At 40.4% G+C, this 25,844-nt stretch overlaps 1 protein-coding gene across 2 annotated transcripts in view; it reads left to right on the forward strand.

Annotated features, from left to right (window-relative positions):
- The window catches only part of BTNL9 (butyrophilin like 9), a 29,734-nt gene extending 18,568 nt beyond the window's left edge, over positions 1 to 11,166 (forward strand). For both annotated transcript variants that reach the window (XM_047878721.1, XM_047878731.1), the window contains 4 exons: positions 5,030 to 5,050; positions 5,314 to 5,340; positions 7,739 to 7,765; positions 8,624 to 11,166. In XM_047878721.1, the coding sequence (XP_047734677.1) occupies positions 5,030 to 5,050; positions 5,314 to 5,340; positions 7,739 to 7,765; positions 8,624 to 9,246 (698 nt within the window). In that variant the 3' untranslated portion in view covers positions 9,247 to 11,166. The remainder of the gene's footprint in view (positions 1 to 5,029; positions 5,051 to 5,313; positions 5,341 to 7,738; positions 7,766 to 8,623) is intronic.
- The last annotated feature ends 14,678 nt before the right edge of the window (positions 11,167 to 25,844 follow it).

Genomic DNA, 25,844 nt, shown 5'->3' on the forward strand with positions numbered 1-25,844 from the left:
ATCTTCATTATCCATTCATCAGTTGATGAACATTTGGTCTCTTTCCATAATTTGACTGTTGTTGATAGCACATGATCAGGTGAGATTCATTACTAGGCTGCAGGGCTGGTTCAATATCTGCAAATCAATCAATGTGATACATCACATTAATAGAAGGATATGAACCATATGATCTTATCAATAGATGCAGAAAAAGCATTTGACAAAATACAGTATCCTTTCTTAATGAAAACCTTCAAGAAAGTTGTGATAGAAGGAACATACGTTAACATCATAAAAGCCATATATGAAAGGCCCACAGCTAATATCATCCTCAATGGGGAAAAACTGAGAGCTTTCCCCCTAAGATCAGGAGCATGACAGGGATGTCCACTGTCATAACTTTTGTTTAACATAGTGTTGGAAGTCTTAGACTAATCAATCAGGCAACAAAATGAAATAAAAAGCATCCAAATTGGCAAAGAAGAAGACAAACTTTTACTCTTCACAGGTTACATGATACTCTACATTTCAGGAAAACCTGAAAGACTGTACACAAAAACTGCTAGAACTGATACATGAATTCAACAAAGTCTCAAGATGTAAAATCAGTGTACAGAAATCAGTTGCATTTCTGTACACTAATAATGGAGTGACAGAAACAGATATCAAGGGGGGGGGGGCACCTGGGTGGCCCAGTCAGTTAAGCGTTCGACTTCAGCTCAGGTCATGATCTCATGGTTTGTGGGCTCTATCCCCACATCAGGCATGTGCTGATGACTCAGAGTCTGGAGCCTGATTCAGATTCTGTATCTCCCTCTCTCTCTGTCCCTCCCCTGCTTGCTCTCTGTCTCTCTCTTTCTCAAAAATAAATAAACATTAAAAAAAGAAAGAGATATCAAGGAACCAATTCCATTTACAAATGCATCAAGAACCATAAAATACCTAGGAATAAACATAGCCAAAGATGTAAAAGATCTGTATCCTGGAAACTATAGAAAACTTATGAAAGAAATTGAAGAAGACACAAAGAAAAGGAAAAGCATTCCATGCTCATGAACAGGAAAACCAAATATTGTTAAAATGTCCATACTACCCAATGCAATCTACACGTTCAGTGCAATCCCAATCAAAATAGCACCAGCATTCTTCTCAGAGCTAGAACAAGCAATCCTAAAATTTGTATGGAACCACAAAAGACCCTGAATAGCCAAAGTAATGTGGAAAAAGAAAACCAAAGCTGGAAGCATCACAATTCCAGATTTTAGCCTGTACTACAAAGCTGTAATCATCAAGACAGTATGGTATTGGCACAAAAAGAGACACATAGACCAATGGAATGGAATAGAGAACCCAAAATTGGACACACAAAAGTATGGCCAAATCAACCCTTCTTTATATGTTTGGTAGAATTCTCCTGTGAAGCCATCTGGTTCTGGACTTCTATTTGTTGGGAGTTTTTTTGATTACTGATTCAATTTCTTTGCTGGTTATTAGTCTGTTCAAATTTTCTATTTCCTTCAGTTTCAGTTTTGGTAGTTTATATATTTCTAGAAATTTATCCATTTCTTCTACGATGTCCAATTTGTTGTTTGTCCAATTTTTCATTATATTCTCTTATGACTTATTTCTGTGGTGTTGGTTGTTCTTTCTCTTCTCTCAATTGTGATTTTATTTATTTGAGTCCTTTCTCTTTTTTTCTTGATAAGTCTGGATAAAGAGCTATAAATTTTATGGATTTTTTTCAAAGAACAAGCTTATGGTTTTATTAATCTGCTCTATGGTTTTTGTAGTTTCTATATCACCTAATTATTTTCTAATCTTTATTATTTATTTCCTTCTTTTGGTTTTAGGTTTTGTTTGTTGTTCTTTCTCTAACCTCTTTGGTACAGGGTTAGGCTGTTTGAGCTTTTTCTTGCTTCATGAGGTAGATCTCTATTGCTCTCAACTTCCCTCTTAGAACCAGTTTTGCAGTATCCAAGAAGTTTTGGCCCATTGTGGTTTCATTTTCATCTGTTTCCATGTACTTTTTAAATTTCTTCTTTGATTTCTGGTTGACCAGAAATTCATTGTTTAGTATCATGCTGTTTAACCTCCATGTATTTGTAGTCTTTCCATATTTTTTTCTTGTGGTTGTTTTCTAGTTTCATAGCATTATGGTCATAAAAGTTGCACGGTATGATTTCAATCTTGAATTTGTTGAGGGTTGTGTTGTGGGCTAATATGTGATCTATTCTGGAGAATATCCTGTGCGGACTTGAAAAGAATGTGTATTACAAAAATAAACTCAAAATGGATGAAAGACCTAAATGTAAGACAGGAAGCCATCAAAATCCTTGAAGAGAAAGCAGGCAAAAACCTCTTTGATCTTGGCCGCAGCAACTTCCTACTCAGCACGTCTATGGAGGCAAGGGAAACAAAGCAAAAATGAACTACTGGGAACTCATCAAAATAAAAAGCTTCTGCACAGCAAAGCATAAATAGCAAAATAGAAATAAAAGGAAAAGTTGCAAACTCATTGTATGAAGCCAGCATTAACTTGATTGCAAAACCAAAGACCCCACTAAAAAGGAGAACTACAGACCAAATTCCCTAATGAACATGGATGCTGAGATGTCAGCACAGAGCCCAACATGGGGCTTGAACCCATGAACCATGAGATCATGACCTGAGCTGAAGTCAGATGCTTAACCGACTGAGCCACCTAGATGCCCCTAGATGGGTCTTCCTTTTTAACCATTCTGTCCTCTTTTGTCTTTTTGTTTTTGTGTTTGTTTAGGTTCAGTTAGTAAACATACGTTGTAATATTAGTTTCAGCTGAAGAATATAGTGATTCAACAGATTCAACACTTCCATACAACACCTGGTGGTCATCATATTAAGTACATTCCCTATTCCCCATCACCTCCTCCATCCATTTCCCCTTGGTAGCCATCAGTTTATTCTCTATAATTAAGATCTGTTTCTTGGTTTGCCTTTATCTCTCTTATTTTTTTCCCTTTCCTTCTTTGTTTTGTTTCTTAAATTCCACACAGGAGTGACATCATATGGTATACCCTCCACCTCCATCCATGTCATTGCAAATGATTTCACTCTTTTTATGCCTGAGTAATATTCCATTTTATATATACCACATCTTCAAAGATTCATTTTTAATATTTCTTGCAGAACTTGTTTAGTGGTCATAAGTCCTTTAGTTTTTGTGTGTCTGAGAGATTCTTTATCTCTCCTTCTATTCAAGAAATTCAACTGTGTCTTCTGAATTTGGAAGTAGTGACTTTATGAAGAAGGGGTCCTGGAGTGTCCTGCAGTACATTGTCCCCTCTTCACCACACCTGGCAGTTCATGAGAGTATCCAATATGTGTTGTTTATGTCCTGCTGTTGTGTCATGAGTCACTTTTCCTTTCAGTGTAGTTGTCTTCTCTAATTAGCTGCCTATTGTGGGCTGTGCTTGCTCTCTGTGTTGTTAGTAGGACCCAGGCAGGTCAACTCTAAGGGGGCATGACTGCTGGGGAACTTGGGAGCCGGGTGACAATGCTAGCAAAGTTTGTGCTGGATCACTAATCCTATACCAGATGCCCTGAAACACTCTAGGGGCTGGTGGCTGTGTTATGGGGTTTCTAGGGGCAAAAGCCTGGGCAAGAGAGTGAGGATGGCTGGGCATGGCTGGTACTTGTGCTCAACAGTGGTTGGGGATGCATGACTGGAGGTGACATGGCTTAACAAAATTTTCCCTGAGCCCAGGATCAAAGCTAGTAAGTTGGTTGGTGTGTGCTAGTCCCCAGGAGAACTTGTGGACATGGCATACTGCTAGTGGGTTTTATAGAAAGTGTCTGTGCAGCCCTGTCTCCCATAGGTGGCTCTGTGTTTATGCTGGGGTTTGGGGAAGGAAAATGGCATCTTCCAGCTCTCTCATTTTTGAAGTCCCCTAACATGCTCTGAAATCAGTATGAACAACTCTATCTCCTGCTGGTCTCCAGTGTTGTGTAAACTGTGATTTTTATGTTGCCTCTCTGTGTGGGCTGCTGTCTCCTTAAGGGCAGTGACCCAACTATCACTCACCCTTGGACTTGCCCAGAACTGAGTCAGCTGACTTTTAAAACTCCAGACTCCAAGTCCCACTGGTTTTACAGACTCAAGGAATTCAGTCCCTCTGGTTTTTAAAACCAAATATTATGGTTTTAAAATATTTAAAATATTTTAATTTAAAATAAAATATTTTAAAAATTAAAAATAAATAAAATATTTAAAATATGGTTCACTCTTCCACGTGTGAACACCCTGGTGTGAGGGCCCATTTCTCTGCTCTTTCCATGTGTGCAGCTCCTTCTCTCCTACAGACAGCCTCCCTTACATTTCTGACCTTTCTAACCTTTCAGATGCAGCTTCATCTCTGTGTTTAGTTGTGGAGTTTGTTCTGCTAGTCTTCAGATTGCTGTACGGTTTATTAACTTGGATGTAGATGATATCTAGTTGAAAATATGGGATGGGGTAAACTCAGGGTCCTCCACCTCTGCCATCTTCCCAAGCTTTTTGCTAGAATGATTTACTTTTAAAATGAGACATAAGGTGGAGAAGTCAAAGGAATGCATTTCTAGTGGTAAAATATCAAGGTCTTAATATCTGGCCAGGGGAAATAATTGAGTGTGATGTCTTCCCAGTCTTTTAAATAGTGTACCTAGTAAGTGAACCTGAGGCTTACACAGGCTGTGTTCAATGCCTGGACTTATGAAGGACCTCCTCCCTAGGAAAAGTTTCTGATTTCAGGGCAAAAGAGCAGTAGTCTCTCAAACCAGACATGAGCCCTGGAAAGAAGCCCCTTAGTATCAGGACCTGTTTTTCTTTTCCAGCCTTGTGCAGATTTTTGCCTTAGAGCAAAGAATAGGATGAAGCATAAGAATCCCGTAGATTGGTGGTACAGAGACTAAGATGAGATGTGGTGAGCAGTGGTTTAAGACTAAGAAACCTCTTCCCAGTGGCCTAACTACCTTGGGAAGGTAGTTCCCCTTACCCAAAGACTGATGTTTTCTCTGTGTGTTTTGCTTACAGGGAAGGTTCAGACAGAGCTTGGTAAGTGACCCCTTTTGGGATTATTTCTTCTTGTCTATCTTTTAGCATCTGATTTTCCATGTATGTTCTTTTCATATCCCAACCAACTATGATGCCCAGTATGGAATGCTGATAACAATGTGGGTGGCGGGAGAAAATGCTGATAGCAATATGGGTGTCAGGAGAAAGGGGAGAAGGGCAGGGGTGGGTGCAAAATGCAGTGTGTGAGCAGGGAAGCAGCACTGACCTGATGTTCTGATTCCATTTTTCCATGACTGCTTCAGACTGGAGAAGGGCTGAAGGCCAGGCTGGTGAGTGAAATCTGTCTCCCTCCCACTGTCCACTTTACATCTCAACATCCCAGTCACTCACTCTGACTAACCACCCATGCTTAATTCTGGTTTATTCCACAGGCACATGGCATGCATTAATGTATGTCAATAGAAGTCATATTCTAGTTTTGCTCTCATATTTACTTTCATATCATCCTGAGGTGTAAGCATATTGTAAGCCATTGGTGAAAATTATGGTTGCACATCAGAATTATCTAGATCCTGGTACCGACCCTCAAAGACTGTGACTTGTGGGTCTAGAATGGGCATGTTGACCTATATGTAAATATTTTCCGCTATACCTTCTTCCATTCCCTACATAAAGCAGTCTAATGTGTAGCTTTATTTGTATGTATTCTTGCAAAAGGTGAATTTCTTCTTTGTGCACAAGCATTTTAGTTTCTGTAAATGACATTTACAGTCTTGTGCTGTTCTTTGCTTTTTTCACTCATCACTGTGTTTTAATACCCGTCCCTGCCACCACATCTGGTCTGTGTCTCCTTGCTGTGGAGTACTCCATTTTAGCCGGCCACCTTCTTGGAACAGACATCCAGCCTGCCTCTAACTCCATACCACCACACACATTGCTGACTGAATAGCTTCAAATGTGTTGCCTTCTGGCTTTATGTGGATATTTCTCTGGGATGTGTACCCAGGAAGGGAATTGCTGGTCCATGGGGGAGGGGATATGTCACTAAGTGGGATAGAAGGATCCCCCAAAGGCAGTATCATCATCCTGCCATTGGCAGTACATGGAGGTTCCACATGCTACATCTCATATGAGCCAGCTTTCTAAGTTAGCTTGTCAATGGAGATGAGTGATTGCTCATTGTTCTTTCAGTCTGTCCTCCTCTGGACACTAAGAAGTTTGGGCATCTCTTCATATGCTAGATGACTTTCGGGGCTTCCTTTTTTGAATATTGCCAGTTCGTGTCCTTTGGCTATTTTTAGTATGAGGTTACTATCTTTCTTTTATTGATTCAAGGAGACATGTGTACATACATACACATATCACCAACAAAGTTTCAAAAACTCAAGTCATAAGATAAAAATTTGATGAATTAGATTTTATCAAAATTAATGATTTCTTTTCAGTAGGAAACCATGGACATAGCTGATAGCAGGTGACAGATTAAAGAAGGAATTTACAATGTTTAATACCAGTGAGGGATTAATATTCTTATGCAGATATATCTTCATCAAGTTTTTACCTTATGTCAGGTGTTTTTGAAATTCTACTGAAGAAAAACTTCCTCACACTTAGGTCACAAAGATACTCTCTTCCACTTTCTTCTGTTCACTTTATATGTATTCTGTGTATGTCTTTAATCCATCTGAAGGTTGCCATCTACTACATCATCTGTGATTTCCCCATTGATGTGGGTATTGCTCTTAGTTCATATTTGGTTCCCATGTGTAGATAGGACTATATTTTGACCACCTATTACTTCATTGTTTTCACTGCTATGGCTTTCGTACCCAAAAGTACAAGTTATTCTCCTTTTCTGGGAGTGAATGGACATTTTTAAAAGTGAACGGACATTTTTAGGTCCATTTTAAATTTTAGAATAAATTTACAAAATCTTTTTAAAAAATCCAAAAGTGCCTAAGTGGCCCAGTCAAACATCTGACTTTGGCTCAGGTCATGATGTCCCACATCATGGGAGTTCGAGCCCCACATCAGGCTCTGCACTGACAGTGTCAAGCCTTCTTGGGATTCTCTCTCTCCCTCTCTCTCTGCTCCTCCCCCATTAGCTTGCTCTCTCAAAATAAATAAACTTAAAAAAAATAAATTTCTACTAGTTATTCTGATGTAAAAACAGGTTTGAAAGGCCCTGCTATAAATTTATGAATCTCTGAAAACTTCTATTACTTTTGCTATTTTGTGATTTGTTGATTTATCTGTTGTAAAGCAAAATAAGATAAAACAAAACAGAAATCAACTCAGAATGGTTCATATTAAGAAAGGATGCAAGACAGAATGTCTAAAGGACATGTTAGGACAGGAGCCATGTTCAACCAGGCCCCCTTGGACTGAGCTTGCTGGTCAGATTGAAACTTCATGTGCAACTTTCAGGGCATCTCAGCCACCTGTATTGGTTCTCTTTGCCTACATCCTTGTTCTCCTGCCTTTCTCAGTACAAGGTTAGACTGCATACAGATTTGGTATAACCCAGCACTGACACCACCCACCTACCCAATTCTAAATTCCCAGAGAAATGCCATGGTGAACCCAGACCAGTCTGGACTCTACCTGTCATGGTAGGAAGGAGATCATTGGGTTTGTGTCATTCCTCATGCATCTTGAGTCTCCCTCAACGTTCTAGAGTTACTGGCTCAGATCTCTAAACCTGTTTTCCTTTCTGCTTGGTTTCAGAGTGGAGAGCAGCCCAACAATATGCAGGTAACTGAAGTCAAGGGACTGTAACTTGTGATTGGGTTGGCTGGATTTTAAACACAAAGGAGGTGGAGAGATCTGAGATTAGAGGAAGGGTCTGTCCAAGAGCCAAGTATGGAGCCTGCATGCACACACACACATACAGCATAATCCTACCTTTGCACATATACGACATGACACATATGCCTGCATGTGCACATCTGATTATACTCACACATGCACATTTTTGTGCATGCACATTATACTCACACATGCGCATATCTTCTTTAAAAGCACATCATTTTCTGTGTTTTACCAGATTTGTTTTCATCTGGCAGGAAGGCTGCTAGGGCCTGTTTGTAGGAACCTCTTATCTGAAAGAAGAGATCCTTAAGGTTCTCATCTATCAAATGGGTGTGCTTTGAGGGGTGAGGTGTTGAAGTGCAGGGCACTGGACCAGATGATCTCAGAGGTCCCTTTCCATTTTAAAATCCTAACATTGCTATAAAACTGAGGCTCAGAGTTCACATGATGATCTCAAGGTCACACAGAGTGGTGGCATCCAGGAATTGGACCAGCCAGGAGCCTCTTCACCTTGACCAGGAGTTGGGAGAAGTGAGCCTGCCTCCATCTCCCACGAATCTATCTTGTTTTCTATCTCTGCTCTCCGTGGTACCTAGTATGGCATTCAGGAAACTTTAGGAAAGAAATATGATTCCTGCGGCTTTCAGGTGCTCAGGAGTGACTTGCAAGCTGCTTCAGTAAACAGGGATGGTTTTAGGGTGGGAATGACCACCAGGAGCACTACGGTTTACTTGTCAGGGAAGGGGACAGGCAGGGCCCAGAACCGTCCTCCACAAACCTTAAACCCGTGCCTCTGCACAGTGCATGTAACCCTTGATCCGGCCTCGGCGCACCGCAGCCTGGAGGTCTCCGAGGATGGCAAGAGCGTGTCCTCTTGCGCAGCAGTGTCCGGCTCTGTGGCGGGGGACCAGCAGCGGTTCTCTGAGCAGACGTGCGTGCTGAGCTGTGAGCGCTTCTCAGCTGGCCGACACTACTGGGAAGTATATGTGGGACGGCGCAGCCGCTGGTTCCTGGGTGTGTGTCTGGCTGCAGTTCCCCGCTTGGGGCCAGTGCGCCTAAGCCCGGCCAGCGGTTACTGGGTGATGGGGCTGTGGAACCACTGTGAGTACTTCGTCCTGGACCCACACCGCATCCCGCTCACCCTGCGCGTGCCGCCCCGGCGTGTGGGCATCTTCCTGGACTGGGAGGCAGGAAAACTGTCCTTCTTCAACGTGTCTGACGGCTCCCACATCTTCACCTTTACCGACACCTTCTCAGGCACGCTCTGTGCGTATTTCAGGCCCAGAGCTCACGACGGTGGTGAACACCCGGATCCCCTAACCATCTGTCCATTGCCTATTAGGGGGACACAAGACCTAGAAGAGGATGACCGTGACACTTGGTTACAGCCCTATGAGCCCACAGATCCTACCCTGGGCCTATAGTGAGGCAATCTTTTGCCTGCGGGTCTGGGTCTTTGGCGGCTTCCTGGATACTTTTTGCTCTCCCGCTTCTACGGAGGAAGCATCACAAAAAGGTCAGCAAAGGCTAAAGACTCAGCACAGCAGAAAGGGAACAAAAAGAGGAACCTTTGCTTATATGTGTGTGTATACACATATATACATATAAATACACACACACACACGATTTTAAGAAAAAGAGGCAATTCCAAAGCTTGTTTGTGTGGATGGTAAGAAAAAGCAAATGAATAACAATAAATTCATGCTGTCAGTAGCCACAGTATGCACTGTGGAAGACCAGAAAGAAACTGGAATGGAGGAAAGATGGAGGGAAATCTTACTGGACTGGATAAGAAGAATCGGTTAGCTTGTATATTTTTTATACTTTTTGTATATGTTTTCTAGTTCTAAAATGTCTAGAAGCAATGACACTTCATAAGCAATGAGTTCACTTAGGGCTTAGATCCCAGTGTTAAATGGCATTTCTCACTGAAATGAACTTGGAGAAATGGCTGATTCCAGGGTTGGAGCAGAGAAAGTACAGGTGAATCTGGAACACTGTGTATTCAAATGTGCTCAGAAACTGATGGGGACATAGGAACTAGGATGAACAGGCTCCACTAGCCAGTTATGAGACAGCTTGAACATTATAATGAATAATGACAAGAATTGATCAACAAGGAATTGAGCAAATAAGAAAATTCCCTAAGTGTGCCGAGAGGTTTCTCAGTCAGAAAATAAATACAAAAATGCAGAAAAAGGAAAGAAGAAAATGAAAGGTAACTCTATGAACTCACGTTTTTTTTAAAATATGTACAGATATGTGGAGCACACACACATGTGATAGGTATAGGTAGGTAGGTATGTAGGTAGGTAGATAGATGTGTGTCTGCATGCATATGGTTCCTAGCTCTGTCAGTTTTGATAGCTTAGAAACAATAACACACCTAGCACCCAGAATTTAGCTTTTTTGTTTTCCACAAAAGGAATGAAGATTCCTTTGAGAAATGGTGGACTCCAGGGCTGAGGCGGGGAAAACACAAAATAGGTGTGATATTATGATTAATAAGTATATATTTCCACCTAGACTCTCACACAGAGCTCTTGAAACCCTTAGAATTTCCTAAATGGTAAGAGCTATTAGGGTGGCTTTTGGTATTCATAACAAGCACCTTTCAACCATACCTTATTTATGTTAATGATATGTCTTTTGGAAAGCCCCCTAAGGATGGGGCTGGTTATCAGAGGAACCAAGTATGTGATTAAAAGGTTAAAACTTAGACCCATCTCCCAACCTCCACCTCCAAACTCAGTGAAGAGAGGCTGGAGATTAAGTGCAATCACCAGTATTGCCAATGACTTAATCAACAGAATATATGTAATAAAACCTACAAAAAACTCAAAAGGACCAGGTTCAAAGAGCTTCCAGGTTGGTGAACTCTTGAAGAGGGAGAGAGAGTGGTGCACCCAGAAAGCATGGAAGCCTCACACTTTACCCCATTCCTTGCTTTTTGCATCTCTTCCATTTGGCTGTTCCTGGGTTATAATAAACCAGTAATCTAGTAAATAAACTGTTTTCCTGAGCTCTGTGAGGTGCTCTAGCAAATTACTAAACTTCTGAAGGTTGTGGGGACCTCCAATTTATAGCTGTCAGAAGCACAGGTAACAACCTGGACTTGTAAGGGTGTGTGAAATGAGGGGCAGTCTTATAGGACTGAGTCCTTAACTTTTGGAATATGACACTATCTCTAGGTAAATAGTGTCAGAATTAACAGCTTGGTGTTTAAAAAATATACAAGAATGGGTCTAAAAGATCTTGTATTAGGGGGTGCCTGGGTGGCTCAGTAGTTGAACATCTGACTTTGGCTTAGGTCATGATCTTGTGGTTCTTGAGTTCGAGCCCCAAGTCAGGCTCTGTGCTGACAGCTCAGAGCCTGGAGCCTGCTAAGGATTCCATGTCTCCTTCTCTCTCTCTGTCCTTCCCCTGCTCACTCTCTGTCTCTCTCTTTCAAAAATAAATAGACATTAAAAATATAAATAAATAAATAAATAAATAAAAGATCTTCTACTAGAAAGTAAGGAAGTGCTCAAAGAATGAAGAGGATTTATTGTCAAATTGGGTGTTGTATGGAAACCAATTTGACAATAAATTTCATATTAAAAAAATAAAGTTTACTGATAAAAAAAAAAGCAGCTCAGAATGATCTGCATGCCAAAGGGGCATATTTTGGGGTGGCATATTTGGCTACCCTTCAGCCCAAAAAAATTTTTTTGAACAACACTGAAGGGGATTATAATATGCCACCCCAATAACTGCCACTTTGGAATGAAAATTATTTTGAGCTGAAGGCAATTGAGAATTAACAGATGTAGAAAGAATCTTTCACAGAGCTTCTGTTAAAAAAAAAAAAAGAATGAAGGGGAGATGTCAATTTGACATAAAAGTCAGCTTAAAGGAACTCTACTAGCCAAATTTGATCACAGTAATTAATGGAACTTACAAATAAGTAAAAATAGGAATCCAAGCATATGTATATCTACACTGATATACATAAATAAATGAATACCCAAATAGGGGAGAAGAGAAAATTCAACTCTACAACAGAAGTTTCAAAGTATTTCCCACAAAATAGCAATTATTTATTAATTTAGAATCACAATACACTTACCGATTTTACAGAGGAGGAGACTGGCAGACATCACAATAACAGAGTGACAAGAGTTAACATCACCAGGTATGACATAAATTTATACCATGTGTTTCCTGATGCAAAACAGTGAAGAGAAAACAACAGCATCACTTTTGAGGTCTTCCTGCCCCTAAAATTCATAAATCATGAAGAAATAGACAAGCTGGCTGATACTCCTAAAAACTGTCAAGGTCATTAAAAACAAGGCAAGACTAAAGAATTATTTCAGATTGAAGGAAACTAAAGAGAGGATGACTAATGCAATAGAGTAATATATAGAGAGAATGATAAATGAATGCATATAAGTGCTAAATAACTGGCTTTCTGGGAAGAAAAAACTGTAGCACTTGTTCATTTCCATGGTGTAAATACTACTATGGCTGATTTCAAGCCATTGACGTGACATCAGTGATGGATTTGGGAAGAAATGCCCACAACTGGCTCTCAAGTCACCAGCTCCAGCATACCACTGATTTTATGTGATTCTACATAGAGCATTTGGTCATCTATGTGACTGTCTCTCTAAAAAATCAAATAAGTTCATTTTTGAGTTTATGAAAATGCTTGGCTACCTGTTATTATAAAATTATAGCCTTGTTCAGAAGAAATGAATAGACACTTTTCCAAAGAAGACATCCAGATGACTTGTCATGCTTCTTGAGCATGACAAGATGTTCAACATCACTCATCATCAGGGAAATGCAAATCAAAACTGCAGTGAGATATCACCTCACACCTGTCAGAATGGCTAAAATCAATGCAAGAAACAACAGGTGTCAGCGACAATGTGGGAATGCTTTTGCACTGTTGGTCGGAATGAAAACTGGTGCCGTTACTCTGGAAAACAGTATGGAGGGTCCTCAAAAAATTAAAAATAGAACTACCTTATGATCCAGCAGTCACACTACTGGGTATTTATCCAAAGATTACAAGAACACTAATTCAAAGGGATACATGCACCCTGATGTTTATAGCAGCGTTATTACAATAACTAAGATATGGAAGCAGCCCAGGGCCCACTGAGTGATGAATGGATAAGGAAGAGAGAGAGAGTGAGACGATGATGATAGATAGATAGATAGATGATAGACAAATAGATAGATGATATATAGATAATGGAACATTTATCATCCATAAAAAAGGATGAAATCTGGCCATTTGCAATGACATGGATGTGCTAGAGAGTATTATGCTAAGTGAAATAAGTCAGAGAAAGACAAACACCATATGATTTCACTCATATGTGGAATTTAAGAAACCAAAGGAGCAATGGTAAAAAAGAGATTGAGAGACAAACCAAGAAACGGACTCTTAATTATAGAAAACAAACTGATGGTTACCAGAGGGGAGGTGGGGGGGATGGGTAAAATAAATGATAAGGATTAAAGAAGGCACTTGTGATGAGTACAGAGTGTTGTAGGTAAGTTTTGAATTACTAAGTTGTACACCTGAAACTAATGTTACACTGTATGTTACCTAACTGGATTTAAATAAAAACTTAAAAATAAACTTAAAAATAAAATAAAAACTTAAAAAAATGCTAAGAGAAATAATGGGGAAACAGGGAAAAACAGAGAGAGAGAGAAGCAAATCAAGAAATAGACTCCTGGGGTGCCTGGGTAGTTCAGTTAATTAAGAAGTGTCTGACTTTGGCTCAAGTCATGATCTCAGGGCTCATGAGTTTGAGCCCTGCATCTGGCTTTCTGCTGTCAGCACAGACCCCATTCTGGATCCTCTGCCCACATCTCTCTTTATGCCCCTTCCCCTCCAAAAAATTAAATAAACATAATTAAAAAAGAGAAATAGACTCTTAACTGTAGAGAACAAACTGATGGTTACCAGAGGGGAGGTCAGTCAGGGTATAGATTAAATAGGTGATGGGAATTAGGGAATGCTTTTGTCATGATAAACACTGGGTGATGTATGGAATTGTTGAATCACTATATTGTACACTTGAAACTAATATAACTATGTTAACTAACCAGAATTAAAGTTTCTAAAAGTCTAAAAACTTTCTAAAAGTTATAGCCTTATTAACATACTATGTATGATATTCAGAAAAAATTGGTTATGTATAATCATTTGTATTAGTGTGCAAATATTTTGGTGTCCTACTCACAAATGTTGTATGATAACATTAGAAGTATGTTCCTTGACTGTATACAATGATTATCCATTACTTTAATATTGTTTTTATGCATTAAATAATAAAAAAACAGCTGATACAAAAGGCAAGTTAAATTATTTTTAAATAACTTATAGCTCTACCAGTGCATTTTCAGTAATGGGGAAGCCTAGCTTTAAAGTTGAAAGGGATCTTAGACAGCTACATGTTTTGTGAACCATAGAACCCATGCTGGAGGCCACCTGAGAGGCTGGAATATTCAGAGTAGAAACCCAAGTCTCCTTCCAGTCAAACACCATGACCCTCTTGAAAGTTTCTAAAAATAGGACATGATATATTCAGTTCTGTCCACTGTTTACATTTTTCATGTAGCTATTCCTCAAAACTGGGAAATAGTGAACACAGAACTTCTGTGTGTATCCCAATGCTGTGTAAAAATACAACTGTGAAGTGAGGCTTCCCTTGCTTGAGGCAGCCCAGGCCTGGCTAACTCACAAGTGCGGGCAGAGCTGAGAGAGGGCCTTAACCTTAACAGAGGAAGGGAATAAAGTTATTATTGGCACCGTGGGAATCTTACAGGGGAAACACATATCCCCATGGATTGAGCACTTCAACACATTTTGGTGGGCTTATAAATTGGAAAGTTTTGAGGTCAATTTTCCTAATGTTTACCAATTTCTAAATGTGAGCATCCTCTGACTGAAAAGTTCCATTTCAAGAATCTGATCTACATAAATATTTATACCAGCACCTAAATATATAAGAGGATGTTCACTGCAGCAGTGAAAGCAAGGGTGGAATACCACATACTTGCTACTAGGAGAACAGATAAAAATGGTCTGTATATGCTATGGGTACTATTGCACCATAAATTTTACAGGGGGTGTGTATTATTACTTTTATAATTAAAAAAGTAAGCCAATGTTTTTTTTCCATCTGCTTCATGCAAATGGAAACAATTTCAAGAAAACATTTTTTAAATTTTTTTCATTTATTTATTTTTGAGAGACAGAGAGAGCACAAGTGGGGAGGGGCAGAGAGAGAAGGAGACAGAATCCAAAGCAGGCTTCAGGCTCTGAGCTGTCAGCACAGAGGCTGACACGGGGCTCAAACTCACGAACTGTGAGATCATGACCTGAGCCGAAGTCAGACGCTTAACTGACTGAGCCACCCAGGTTCCCCTACAAGAAAATATTTTTAAAATATATAATTGTAAGTCAAAACCATCTGCTTGGATAGTCTTAACACTACAAGGTAGTGACATGACATGTTTTCGTGTCTGTCATAGTTTTCAAATCACTGCCTTTGATTGCCTCTGTAGATAGAGCCCTTCTTTCTTGTTCCTCAATGGCAGAGCCCACAATGTTCATATAACTTTATTAAGTGATGTGTCCAGTTTGCAAACTCTGGTCTCCTATCCAACTCTGACATCTGACAGGTTGTGTGCCTGCTGTGGGGGGGGGGGGGGCTGTTCTGCTTCTAGAGACCTTCTCTTCCTCCCTCTGACAACTTTTGCTGTTCTCTCAATGAGGCAAGAAGGAGAGATGAAGGAAACAGTGCAGCCATACCTCCCCTGGGTCCTCCTCATTCCTCAGTTGCCCCAGCTTGGGCTGAACCCCTAACCTCTGCTCCATTTGTTCATGCCAGGATATACCAATGCTCCTGTGATATTGGGTCCGCTCACTTGGAGACTACATTCTTGGGATGGATAGTGCATCAAAGTGGCTCAATTTAGATAGCTTTCCAGATATTTTTTTTTGACCGAGGAAACACACACCTTGTGTGTGTGCTGTGTTAAAGCAGGAGTTGGGCAGGCTGTCTCCAAGGACCACGCCCTTCAGTTTTCTCTTTCTCTGGGCAGACCAACAATCCCATCACGTAAGATGCAAAACATTGGGTGGTACACACCACAAAATTATATATAATTTTTGTAGGGCTGGTCTAGGGGAGTGGCAAGTACCCCCACCCTCCTCTCCATGGAGGATAGGGAATTGCATCTCACCATGAACATTCCACTCCTAAGGCTTTGGTGACTCCCCCTTTCCAGTATCTTTCCCATTCTCTGCCCCACAAAAAACAAATGAGCTCCTCTTTTAGCCATGTATTTATGTCACAACTTTTAAATTAGTTTATGGTCAATGCAAATCAATTCTATAATGAGTAATCAAAGCATAAATATGAAAATTCAAAATAAGTATTCAACACAAAAAATACAAGCATAAAAGCGGGTTCATTCATACACACACAGCAACATAAGATCCAGTAGATGCTGTTTCAGAGGATAGTAATGCTTGTTCTTCCCCTTAAAGACTATGGCCACATCAGAGGTAGAAAGCCTAAGCTTATCATTATGTGTTCACACATGAGCCAAAATTTGTTTTTAAAAATGCTTTTTATATTGAAACTATTGTAAAAGATATATTTTCCAGAATTAAGCCTCCTCTCTGGCTGCAGTACTAGTTTCTAACATCTAAAATCTGACTGTTACAGAAAGTATTCCAAATGTAACCATCTGGCTCTTAAGTGTTAAAAAAAAAGGTTTTTTTTTTCCAAAAATAATTTAAAGGGATTATTGCAAACTTAACAATGCTGGCATTCTCCCAACCTTACTCCAGCATGGGGGTCTTTGGTTTGGTATCCACAACCTTGGGTCTGACCTTCACCCCATTCCCATCATTCCATGTGCTTCCTTCCCAGGCTCTTCCACTGGCTCCTCCACCCTGTATCCAGGCAGCATTGTGTCTGGTGACTGTGCCTGCTTCCAAAGTCTTGGCTTGGGACTTGTTCCCACACACACCAAGATTCATGGCCTCTCCACACACTGAGGAGACTTGGGAGGCTCTTCCTCCAGCCAGCAGACCCCTGTGTCCTGGCTGCCACAATTGGCATCAGGCTGAGGAACTCTCATTGTCTTCCTCTCTCCCAGCAACAATTTGGAAATGATTTTGTAGACCAAGGCCCAAAGCCATGCCATTGTGGGGCTGTGTGTATCTGTCATGGCTGCTTGCCTCCCTGATATGTTCTCCAAACCTCTCCTGGAAAGTGATCTTGGCAAAGAGTTGGTCAGCAAGAGATTTGGGAGAGACCTAGAACTGGGAAACAGAAGTAGTGGGTGGAGTTGGTTAGCATGGGGGCACTGATGAGAGTTTTTTTTGGCCTGAAGTTGGTTTTGGAAGGGTGAACCCCACACAGATGGGGGCCCATCTGTCATCTGACATCTACTAACCTGGGAGCTCACAACCTCATTGTAGGATCAGGTACTGACCACATTTTTAAACTGTCACTTTCCTGATGGACAAGTTGCTCTCAGTATGTCAAAGAAGAAAGAAAAGGGACCAACTGTATTAAGCTAAACAAGGTCAATACAAGAAAATGGGTTATTTAAGTTAAATTAAGTCCCTCTGCTGGCAACCTTGGGAGGGAACCTCAGGTACAAAAAACATAGCCTATTATTTTTGTTCCTTTTCCCTTATGTTCATCTGTTTTGTCTCTTAAGTCCTCATATGAGTGAAGTCATATGATTTTTGTCTTTCTCTGACTAATTTCACTTAGCATAATACCCTCCAGTTCCATCCATGTAGTTGCAAATGGCAAGATTTCATTCCTTTTGATTGCCGAGTAATACTCCATTGTATATATATACCACTTCTTCTTTATCCATTTGTCCATCAATGGAAAAATAATATAAAAACAGGGAGGGGGACAAAACAGAAAAGAATCATAAATATGGAGAAAAAACTGAGGGTTACTGGAGGGGGTGTGGAGGGGGGATGGACTAAAGGGGTAAGGAGCATTAAGGAATCTACTCTTGAAATCATTGTTAGACTATACACTAACTAAATTGGATGTAAATTTAAAAAAATTAAAAAATAGATGGAGGAAGGGAAGATGATGGCATAGGAGGACACTGGGCTCACCACGTCTTGCTGGTCACTTAGATTCCATCCACATCTGCCTAAATAACTCAGAAAACTGCCAGAAGACCAGCAGAATGGACTCTCCAGAGCAAAGCAAAGACAAGAGGCCCATGGAAGAGGGTAGGAAGGGCAGAGAAGCCATGTGTGCTACACGGACTGGTGGGAGGGAGCCAGGGCGGTGGAGGGGCAGCCCACCTGACAAGGCAGAGCCCATGAAGTCTGGCACAAAAGCAGGGGCTGGACAGTGTGAGTTCTGACAGCCAGCTGGACTTAATATCTGGAATGTTAAAAGTCAACAGCTTTGCTTTTGGAGAGCGGGGAGGGCAAGAGGACACTGGGAGGGAGAGTTGTTGAGCCCTGGGAGACAGAGCTCAGCTTGGCAGGGGAACAAAGGTGCTGACCAGCACCATTTCCCTCTCCCACCCCCCAGCTGAAACCACAGAGTGAACTAGTTCCCGTCACCAAATGTGCGTGCACTGTGCAAACACCCAGTGCTGTGCTTCTCTGGATCCATCCATCTGATGGGTCTGCCTCCCTCATGGTGCTGCACAGCCCCTCTCAAAGGGGACCACCTATGGCAAAACGAGCTAAGCCTGCCCATCCTGCCCCTTTGCACCTTGCGGATCCACCCTGGCTAATACGCCAGATCCCACTGAAGCAGCACCACAAGCCCGGCAGTGTGCAAATAGCCCAGAGAGGGGCCACACCACTCCAGTGAGCCATGCCCCTGGGAGAGGGGAAGATAAGGTACACACCAGTCTGACTGTGGCCCCGCCCACCAACACAACTTACTCCAGACAGCACAGGGGAAGTGCCCTGCAGTTTGGAGCCACCTGAGGTAATACCCAAAAATGATTAAACAGAAGAACTCTCCTCAAAAGAAACTACAGGAAGTAGCGACAGCTAACATATTGATCAAAAACGATTCAAGCATTATAATGGAACAAGAATTTAGAATAATAGTCATAAAATTAATCACTGGGCTTGAAAAAAGCATAGAGGAGAGCAGAGAATCTATTGCTACAGAGATCAAGGGACTAAGAAATAGGAGGAGCTAAAGAATGCTACAAATGAGGTGCAAAATAAAATGGAGGCGACCACAGCACAGACGCAGAGGAGAGAATGGGTGAATTCGAAGATAAAATTATGGAAAAAGAGGAAGCTGAGAAAAAGAGAGAGAAAAAAATCCAGGACTATGAGGGGAGAATTAGAGAACTAAGTGATGCAATCAAAGGGAACAATAATCATATCATAATAATTCCAGAAGAAGAAGAAGAGAGAGCAAGGGGCTGAAGGTGTACCAGAACAAATCATAGCTGAGAACTCCCCTGATCTGGGGAAGGAAAAAGATATTGAAATCCAAGAGGCACAGAGAACTCCCTTCAGACATAACTTGAATTGATCTTCTGCATGACATATCATAGTGAAACTGGCAAAATACAAGGATAAAGAGAAAATTCTGAAAGCAGCTAGGGATAAACATGCTCTAATATACAGAGGTAGACCCATAAGAGTAGTCACAGACCGATCTATTGAAAGTTGGCAGCCCAGAAAGGAATGGCAGGAAATCTTCAATGTGATGAACAGAAAAAAATATGCAGCCAACATCCTTTATCCAGCAAGCCTGTCATTCAGAATAGAAGGAGAGATAAAGGTCTTCCCAAACAAATACTGAAAGAATTCATCACCACTAAACCAGCCCTACAAGAGATCTTAAGGGGGACTCTGTGAGTGAAATGTTGCAAGGACCACAAAGTACCAGACATCACTACAAGCATGAAACCTACGGACATCACAATGACTCTAAACCCATATCTTTCTATAATAACACTGAATGTAAATGGACTAAATGCTCCAACCTAAAGACATAGGGTATCAGAATGGATAAAAAAACAAGACCCATCTATTTGCTGTCTACAAGAGACTCATTTGAGACCTGAAGACACCTTCAGATTGAAAGTGAGGGGATGGAGAACTATCTATCATGCTACTGGAAGTCACAAGAAAGCTGGGGTAGCTAGCCATACTTATATCAGACAAACTAGACTTTAAATTAAAGGCTGTAACAAGAGATGAAGAAGGGCATTATATAATAATTACAGAGTCTATCCATCAGGAAGAGCTAACAATTATAAATGTCTATGCGCCGAATACAGGAGCCCCCAAATATATAAAACAATTAATCACAAAAATAAGCAACCTTATTGATAAGAATGTGGTAATTGCAGGGGACTTTAACACTCTACTTACAACAATGGATAGATCTTCTAGACACACGGTCAATAAAGAAACAAGGGCCCTGAATGATACATTGGATCAGATGGACTTGACAGATATATTTAGAACTCTGCATCCCAAAGCAACAGAATATACTTTCCTCTCGAATGCACATGGAACATTCTCCAAGATAGATCACATACTGGGTCACAAAACAGCCCTTCATAAGTATAAAATAATTGGGATCACACCATGCATACTTTCAGACCACAATGCTATGAAACTTGATATCAATCACAGGAAAAAGTCTGGCAAATCTCCAAAAGCATGGATGTTAAAGAACACCCTACTAAAGAATGAGTGGGTCAACCAGGCAATTAGAGAAGAAATTTTAAAAAACATGGAAACAAATGAAAATGAAACTACAACAATTCAAACCTTTGGGATGCAGTGAAGGCAGTCCTGAGAGGAAAATACATTGCAATCCAGGCCTATCTCAAGAAACAAGAAAAATCCCAAACACAAAATCTAACAGCACACCTAAAGGAAATAGAAGCAGAGCAGCAAAGACACCCCAAACCCAGCAGAAGAAGAGAAATAATAAAGATCAGAGCAGAAATAAACAATATGGAATCTAAAAAAAATTGTAGAGCAGATCAATGAAACCAAGAGGTAGTTTTTTTGAAAAAATAAACAAAACTGATAAACCTCTAGTCAGGCTTCTCAAAAAGAAAAGAGAGAGGACCCAAATAGATAAAATCACAAATGAAAATGGAATTATTACAACCAATCCCTCAGAAATACAAGCCATTATCAGGGAATACTATAAAAAATTATATGCCAACAAACTGGACCTGGAAGAAATGGACAAATTCCTAAGCACCCATGCACTTCCCAAACTCAAACAGGAATAAATAGAAAACTTGAACAGACCCATAACCAGTGAAGAAGTTGAATCAGTCATCAAAAATCTCCCAAGGAAAGAGTCCAGGACGAGATGGCTTCCCAGGGGAATTCTACCAGATATTTAAAGCAGAGATAATACCTATCCTTCTCAAGGTGTTCCAAAAAATACAAAGAGAAGGAAGACTTCCAGACTCATTCTATGAAGCCAGTATTACTTTGATTCCTAAACCAGACAGAAACCCAGCAAAAAAAAAGAGAACTACAGGCCAATATCCCTGATGAATACGGATGCAAAAATTCTCAATAAGATACTAACAAATCAAATTCAACAACATTTACAAAGAATTATTCACCATGATCAAGTGGGGTTCACTCCTTGGCTCCAGGGCTAGTTCAATATTTGCAAATCAGTCAATGTGATACATCACATTAATAAAAGGAAAGAAAAGAACCATATGATCCTGTCAATCTCTGCAGAAAAAGTATTTGACAAAATACAGCATCCATGCTTAATAAAAGCCCTCGAGAAAGTTGGGATAGAAGGAACATACTTAAAGATCATAAAATCCATTTATGAAAAGCCCACACCTACTATCATCATCAATAGAGAAAAACTGAGAGCTTTCCCCCTGAGATCAGGAACACCGCAGGGATATCCACTCTCACCGCTGTTTTCTAACATAGTGTTGGAAGTTTTAGCGTCAGCAATCAGACAACAAAAGGAAATCAAAGGCATCAAATTTGGCAAAGATGAAGCCAAAGTTTCACTTTTCGCAGATGACATGATACTCTACATGGAAAACCCAACAGACTCCACCAAAACTCTTAGAACTGATAAATGAATTCAGCAAAGTTGAAGGATACAAAATCAATGTACAGAAATCAGTTGCATTCTTTTTTTTTAAAATTTTTTTTTTCAACGTTTATTTATTTTTGGGACAGAGAGAGACAGAGCATGAACGGGGGAGGGGCAGAGAGAGAGGGAGACACAGAATTGGAAACAGGCTCCAGGCTCTGAGCCATCAGCCCAGAGCCCGACGCGGGGCTCGAACTCACGGACCGCGAGATCGTGACCTGGCTGAAGTCGGACGCTTCACCGACTGCGCCACCCAGGCGCCCCTCAGTTGCATTCTTAAACACTAATAATGAAGCAAAAGAAAGACAAATAAAGAAACTGATCCCATTCACAATTGCACCAAGAAGCATAAAATACCTAGGAATAAACCTAACCAAAGATGTAAAAGATCTGTATGCTGAAAACTATAGAAAGCTTATGAAGGAAATTGAAGAAGATGCAAAGAAACGGAAAAACATTCTGTGCTCGTGGATTGGAAGAGTAAATATTGTTAAAATGTCAATGCTACCCAAAGCTATCTACACATTCGATGCAATCCCAATCAAAATTGCACCAGCATTCTTCTCGAAGCTAGAACAAGCAATCTTAAAATTTATCTGGAACCACAAAAGACCCCGAATAGCCAAAGGAATTTTGAAGAAGACCAAAGCAGGAGGCATCACAATCCCAGACTTTAGCCTCCACTGCAAAGCTGTAATCATCAAGACAGAATGGTATTGGCTCAAAAAAAGACACATAGACCAATGGAATAGAATAGAAACCCCAGAACTAGACCCACAAACGTATGGCCAACTCATCTTTGACAAAGCAGGAAAGAATATCCAATGGAAAAAAGACAGTCTCTTTAACAAATGGTGCTGGGAGAACTGGACAGCAACATGCAGAAGGATGAAACTAGACCACTTTCTTACACCATTCACAAAAATAAACTCAAAATAGGTAAAGAACCTGAATGTGAGACAGGAAACCATCAAAACCCTAGCGAAGAAAGCAGGAAAAGACCTCTCTGACCTCACCGCAGCAATTTCTTACTTGACACATCCCCAAAGGCAAGGGAATTAAAAGCAAAAATGAACTATTGGGACCTCATGAAGATAAAAAGCTTCTGCACAGCAAAGGAAACAATCAACAAAACTAAAAGGCAACCAACGGAATGGGAAAAGATATATGCAAATGACATATCAGACAAAGGGCTAGTATCCAAAATCTATAAAGAACTCACGAAACTCCACACAGGAAAAACAAATAATCCAGTGAAGAAATGGGAAGTTAACATGAATAGACACTTTTCCAAAGAAGACATCCAGCTGGCCAACAACAGGCACATGAAAAGATGTTCAACGTCGCTCCTCATCAGGGAAATACAAATCAAAACCACACTCAGATACCACCTCTCATCAGTCAGGGTGGCTAAAATGAACAAATCAGGAGACTATAGATGCTGGAGAGGATGTGGAGAAACGGGAACCCTCTTGCACTGTTGGTGGGAACACTAACTGGTGCAGCCACTCTGGAAAACAGTGTGGAGTTTCCTCAAAAATTAAAAATAGACCTACCCTATGACCCAGCAGTAGCACTGCTAGGAATTTACCCATAGGATACAGGAGTGCTGAGGCACAGGGGCACTTGTACCCCAATGTTTATAGCAGCACTTCCAACAATAACCAAATTATGGAAAGAGTCTAAATGTCCATCAACTGATGAATGGATAAAGAAATTGTGGTTTATATACACAATGGAATACTACTTGGCAATGAGAAAGAATGAAATATGGCCTTTTGTAGCAATGTGGATGGAACTGGAGACTGTTATGCTAATTGAAAAAAGTCATACAGACTTTTCACTCTTATGTGGATCTGTTTACACTTTTTTGTGGATCCTGAGAAACTTAACAGAAGGCCATGGGGGAGAGGAAGGAAAAAAAAGGTTAGAGAGGGCGGGAGCCAAAACATAAGAGACTCTTAAAAACTGAGAAGAAAATTTTGGGTGGGTGATGGGTACTGAGGAGGCATCTGTTGGGATGAGCACTGGGTGTTGTATGGAAACCAATTTGACAATAAATTTCATATTCAAAAAAAAGAAATCAAGTAGTAAACAATAATCTCCCAAAAAACCAGAGTCCAGGGTCATATGGCTTTCCAGAGACATTCTACCAAACATCTAAGGAAGAGTTAGCACCTATTCTTTTGAAGTTGTTCCAAAAAAATAGAAATGGAAGAAAAGTTGCAAACTCATTGTGTGAAGCCAGCATTAACTTGATTGCAAAACCAAAGACCCCGCTAAAAAGGAGAACTACAGACCAAATTCCCTAATGGACATGGATGCAAAAATACTCAAGACACTTGCCAACCGGATCCAACAGTACATTAAAAGAATTATTCACCACCACCAAGTGGGATTTATATCTGGGTTGCAGGGCCAGTTCAATATCTGCAAAACAAGCAACATGATACATCATATCAATAAAAGAAGGACAAGAACGACATGATCCTCTCAATAGCTGCAGAGAAAGCATTTGACAAAATACGCATCCTTTCTTGATAAAAACCCTCAAGAAAGTAGGGATACAAGGATCATACCTCGAGATCATAAAAGCCATAAGTGAAAGAACCGCCACTAATATCCTCAATGGGGAAAAAAACTGAGAGCTTTCCCCCTAGGGTCAGGAACAAGACAGGGTTGTCCACTCTCACCACTGTTATTCAACATAGTATTGGAAATCTTAGCCTTAGCAGTCAGACAATCAGCAAGATACTCTTTGCAGGCGACATGATACTCTATATGGAAAACCCAAACATTCCACCAAAAACCTTCTGGAACTGATCCATGAATTCAGCAAAATAACAATATAAAATCAGTTAACAGAAATGGGTGAATTCCTATACACCAATAATGAAACAACAGAAAGAGAAACCAGGGAATTGATCCTATTTACAATTGCACCATAAACCATAAAATACCTAGGAATAAACCCAACCAAAGAGGTGAAAAATCAATACACTGAAAACTATATTAAACTTCTGAAAGAAATTGAAGACACACAAAAAAGGGGAAAATATTCCATGCTCCTGGATTGGAAGAATAAATATCAATACTACCCATAGCAATTTACATATTCAATGTAATCCCTATAAAGATAACACCAGCATTCTTCACAGAGCTAGAACAAACAATCCTACAATTTGTATGGAACCACGAAAGACCCCAAATACCCAAAGAAATCCTGAAATAGAAAACCAAAGCTGGAGGCATCACAATCCTGGACTTCAAGATGTATTACAAAGCTGTAATCATTGAGACAGTATAGTACTGGTACAAAAACAGACACTCAGATCAATGGAACAGAACAGAGAACCGAGAAATGGACCCACAAACGTATGGCCAACTAATATTTGACAAAGCAGGAAAGAATATCCAGCGGAATAAAGACAGTCTCTTCAGCAACTGGCGCTGGGAAAACTGGACAGCGACATGCAGAAGAATGAACCTGGGCCACTTTCTTACACCATACACAAAAATAAACTCAAAATGGATGGCAGACCCAAACATAAGACAGGAAGCCATCAAAATCCTAGACAGGAAAGCAGGCAAAACCCCCTTTGACCTCAGCCACATAAATTTCTTACTCAACATGTCTCCAACGGCAAGGGCAACAAAAGCAAAAATGAACTATTGGGACCTATTCAAAATGAAAAGCTTCTGCACAGCAAAGGAAATAGCAAAACTAAAAGGCAACCGACAGAATGGGAGAAGATATCTGCAAAGGACATATCAGATAAAGGGTTAGTATCCAAAATCTACAAAGAACTTATCAAACTCAATGCCCAAAAAACCAATAATCCAGTGAAGAAATGGGCAAAAGACATGAATAC

This window comes from Prionailurus viverrinus, chromosome A1 (assembly GCF_022837055.1).
Source record: "Prionailurus viverrinus isolate Anna chromosome A1, UM_Priviv_1.0, whole genome shotgun sequence".
In the NCBI taxonomy this organism is placed as follows: domain Eukaryota; kingdom Metazoa; phylum Chordata; class Mammalia; order Carnivora; family Felidae; genus Prionailurus; species Prionailurus viverrinus.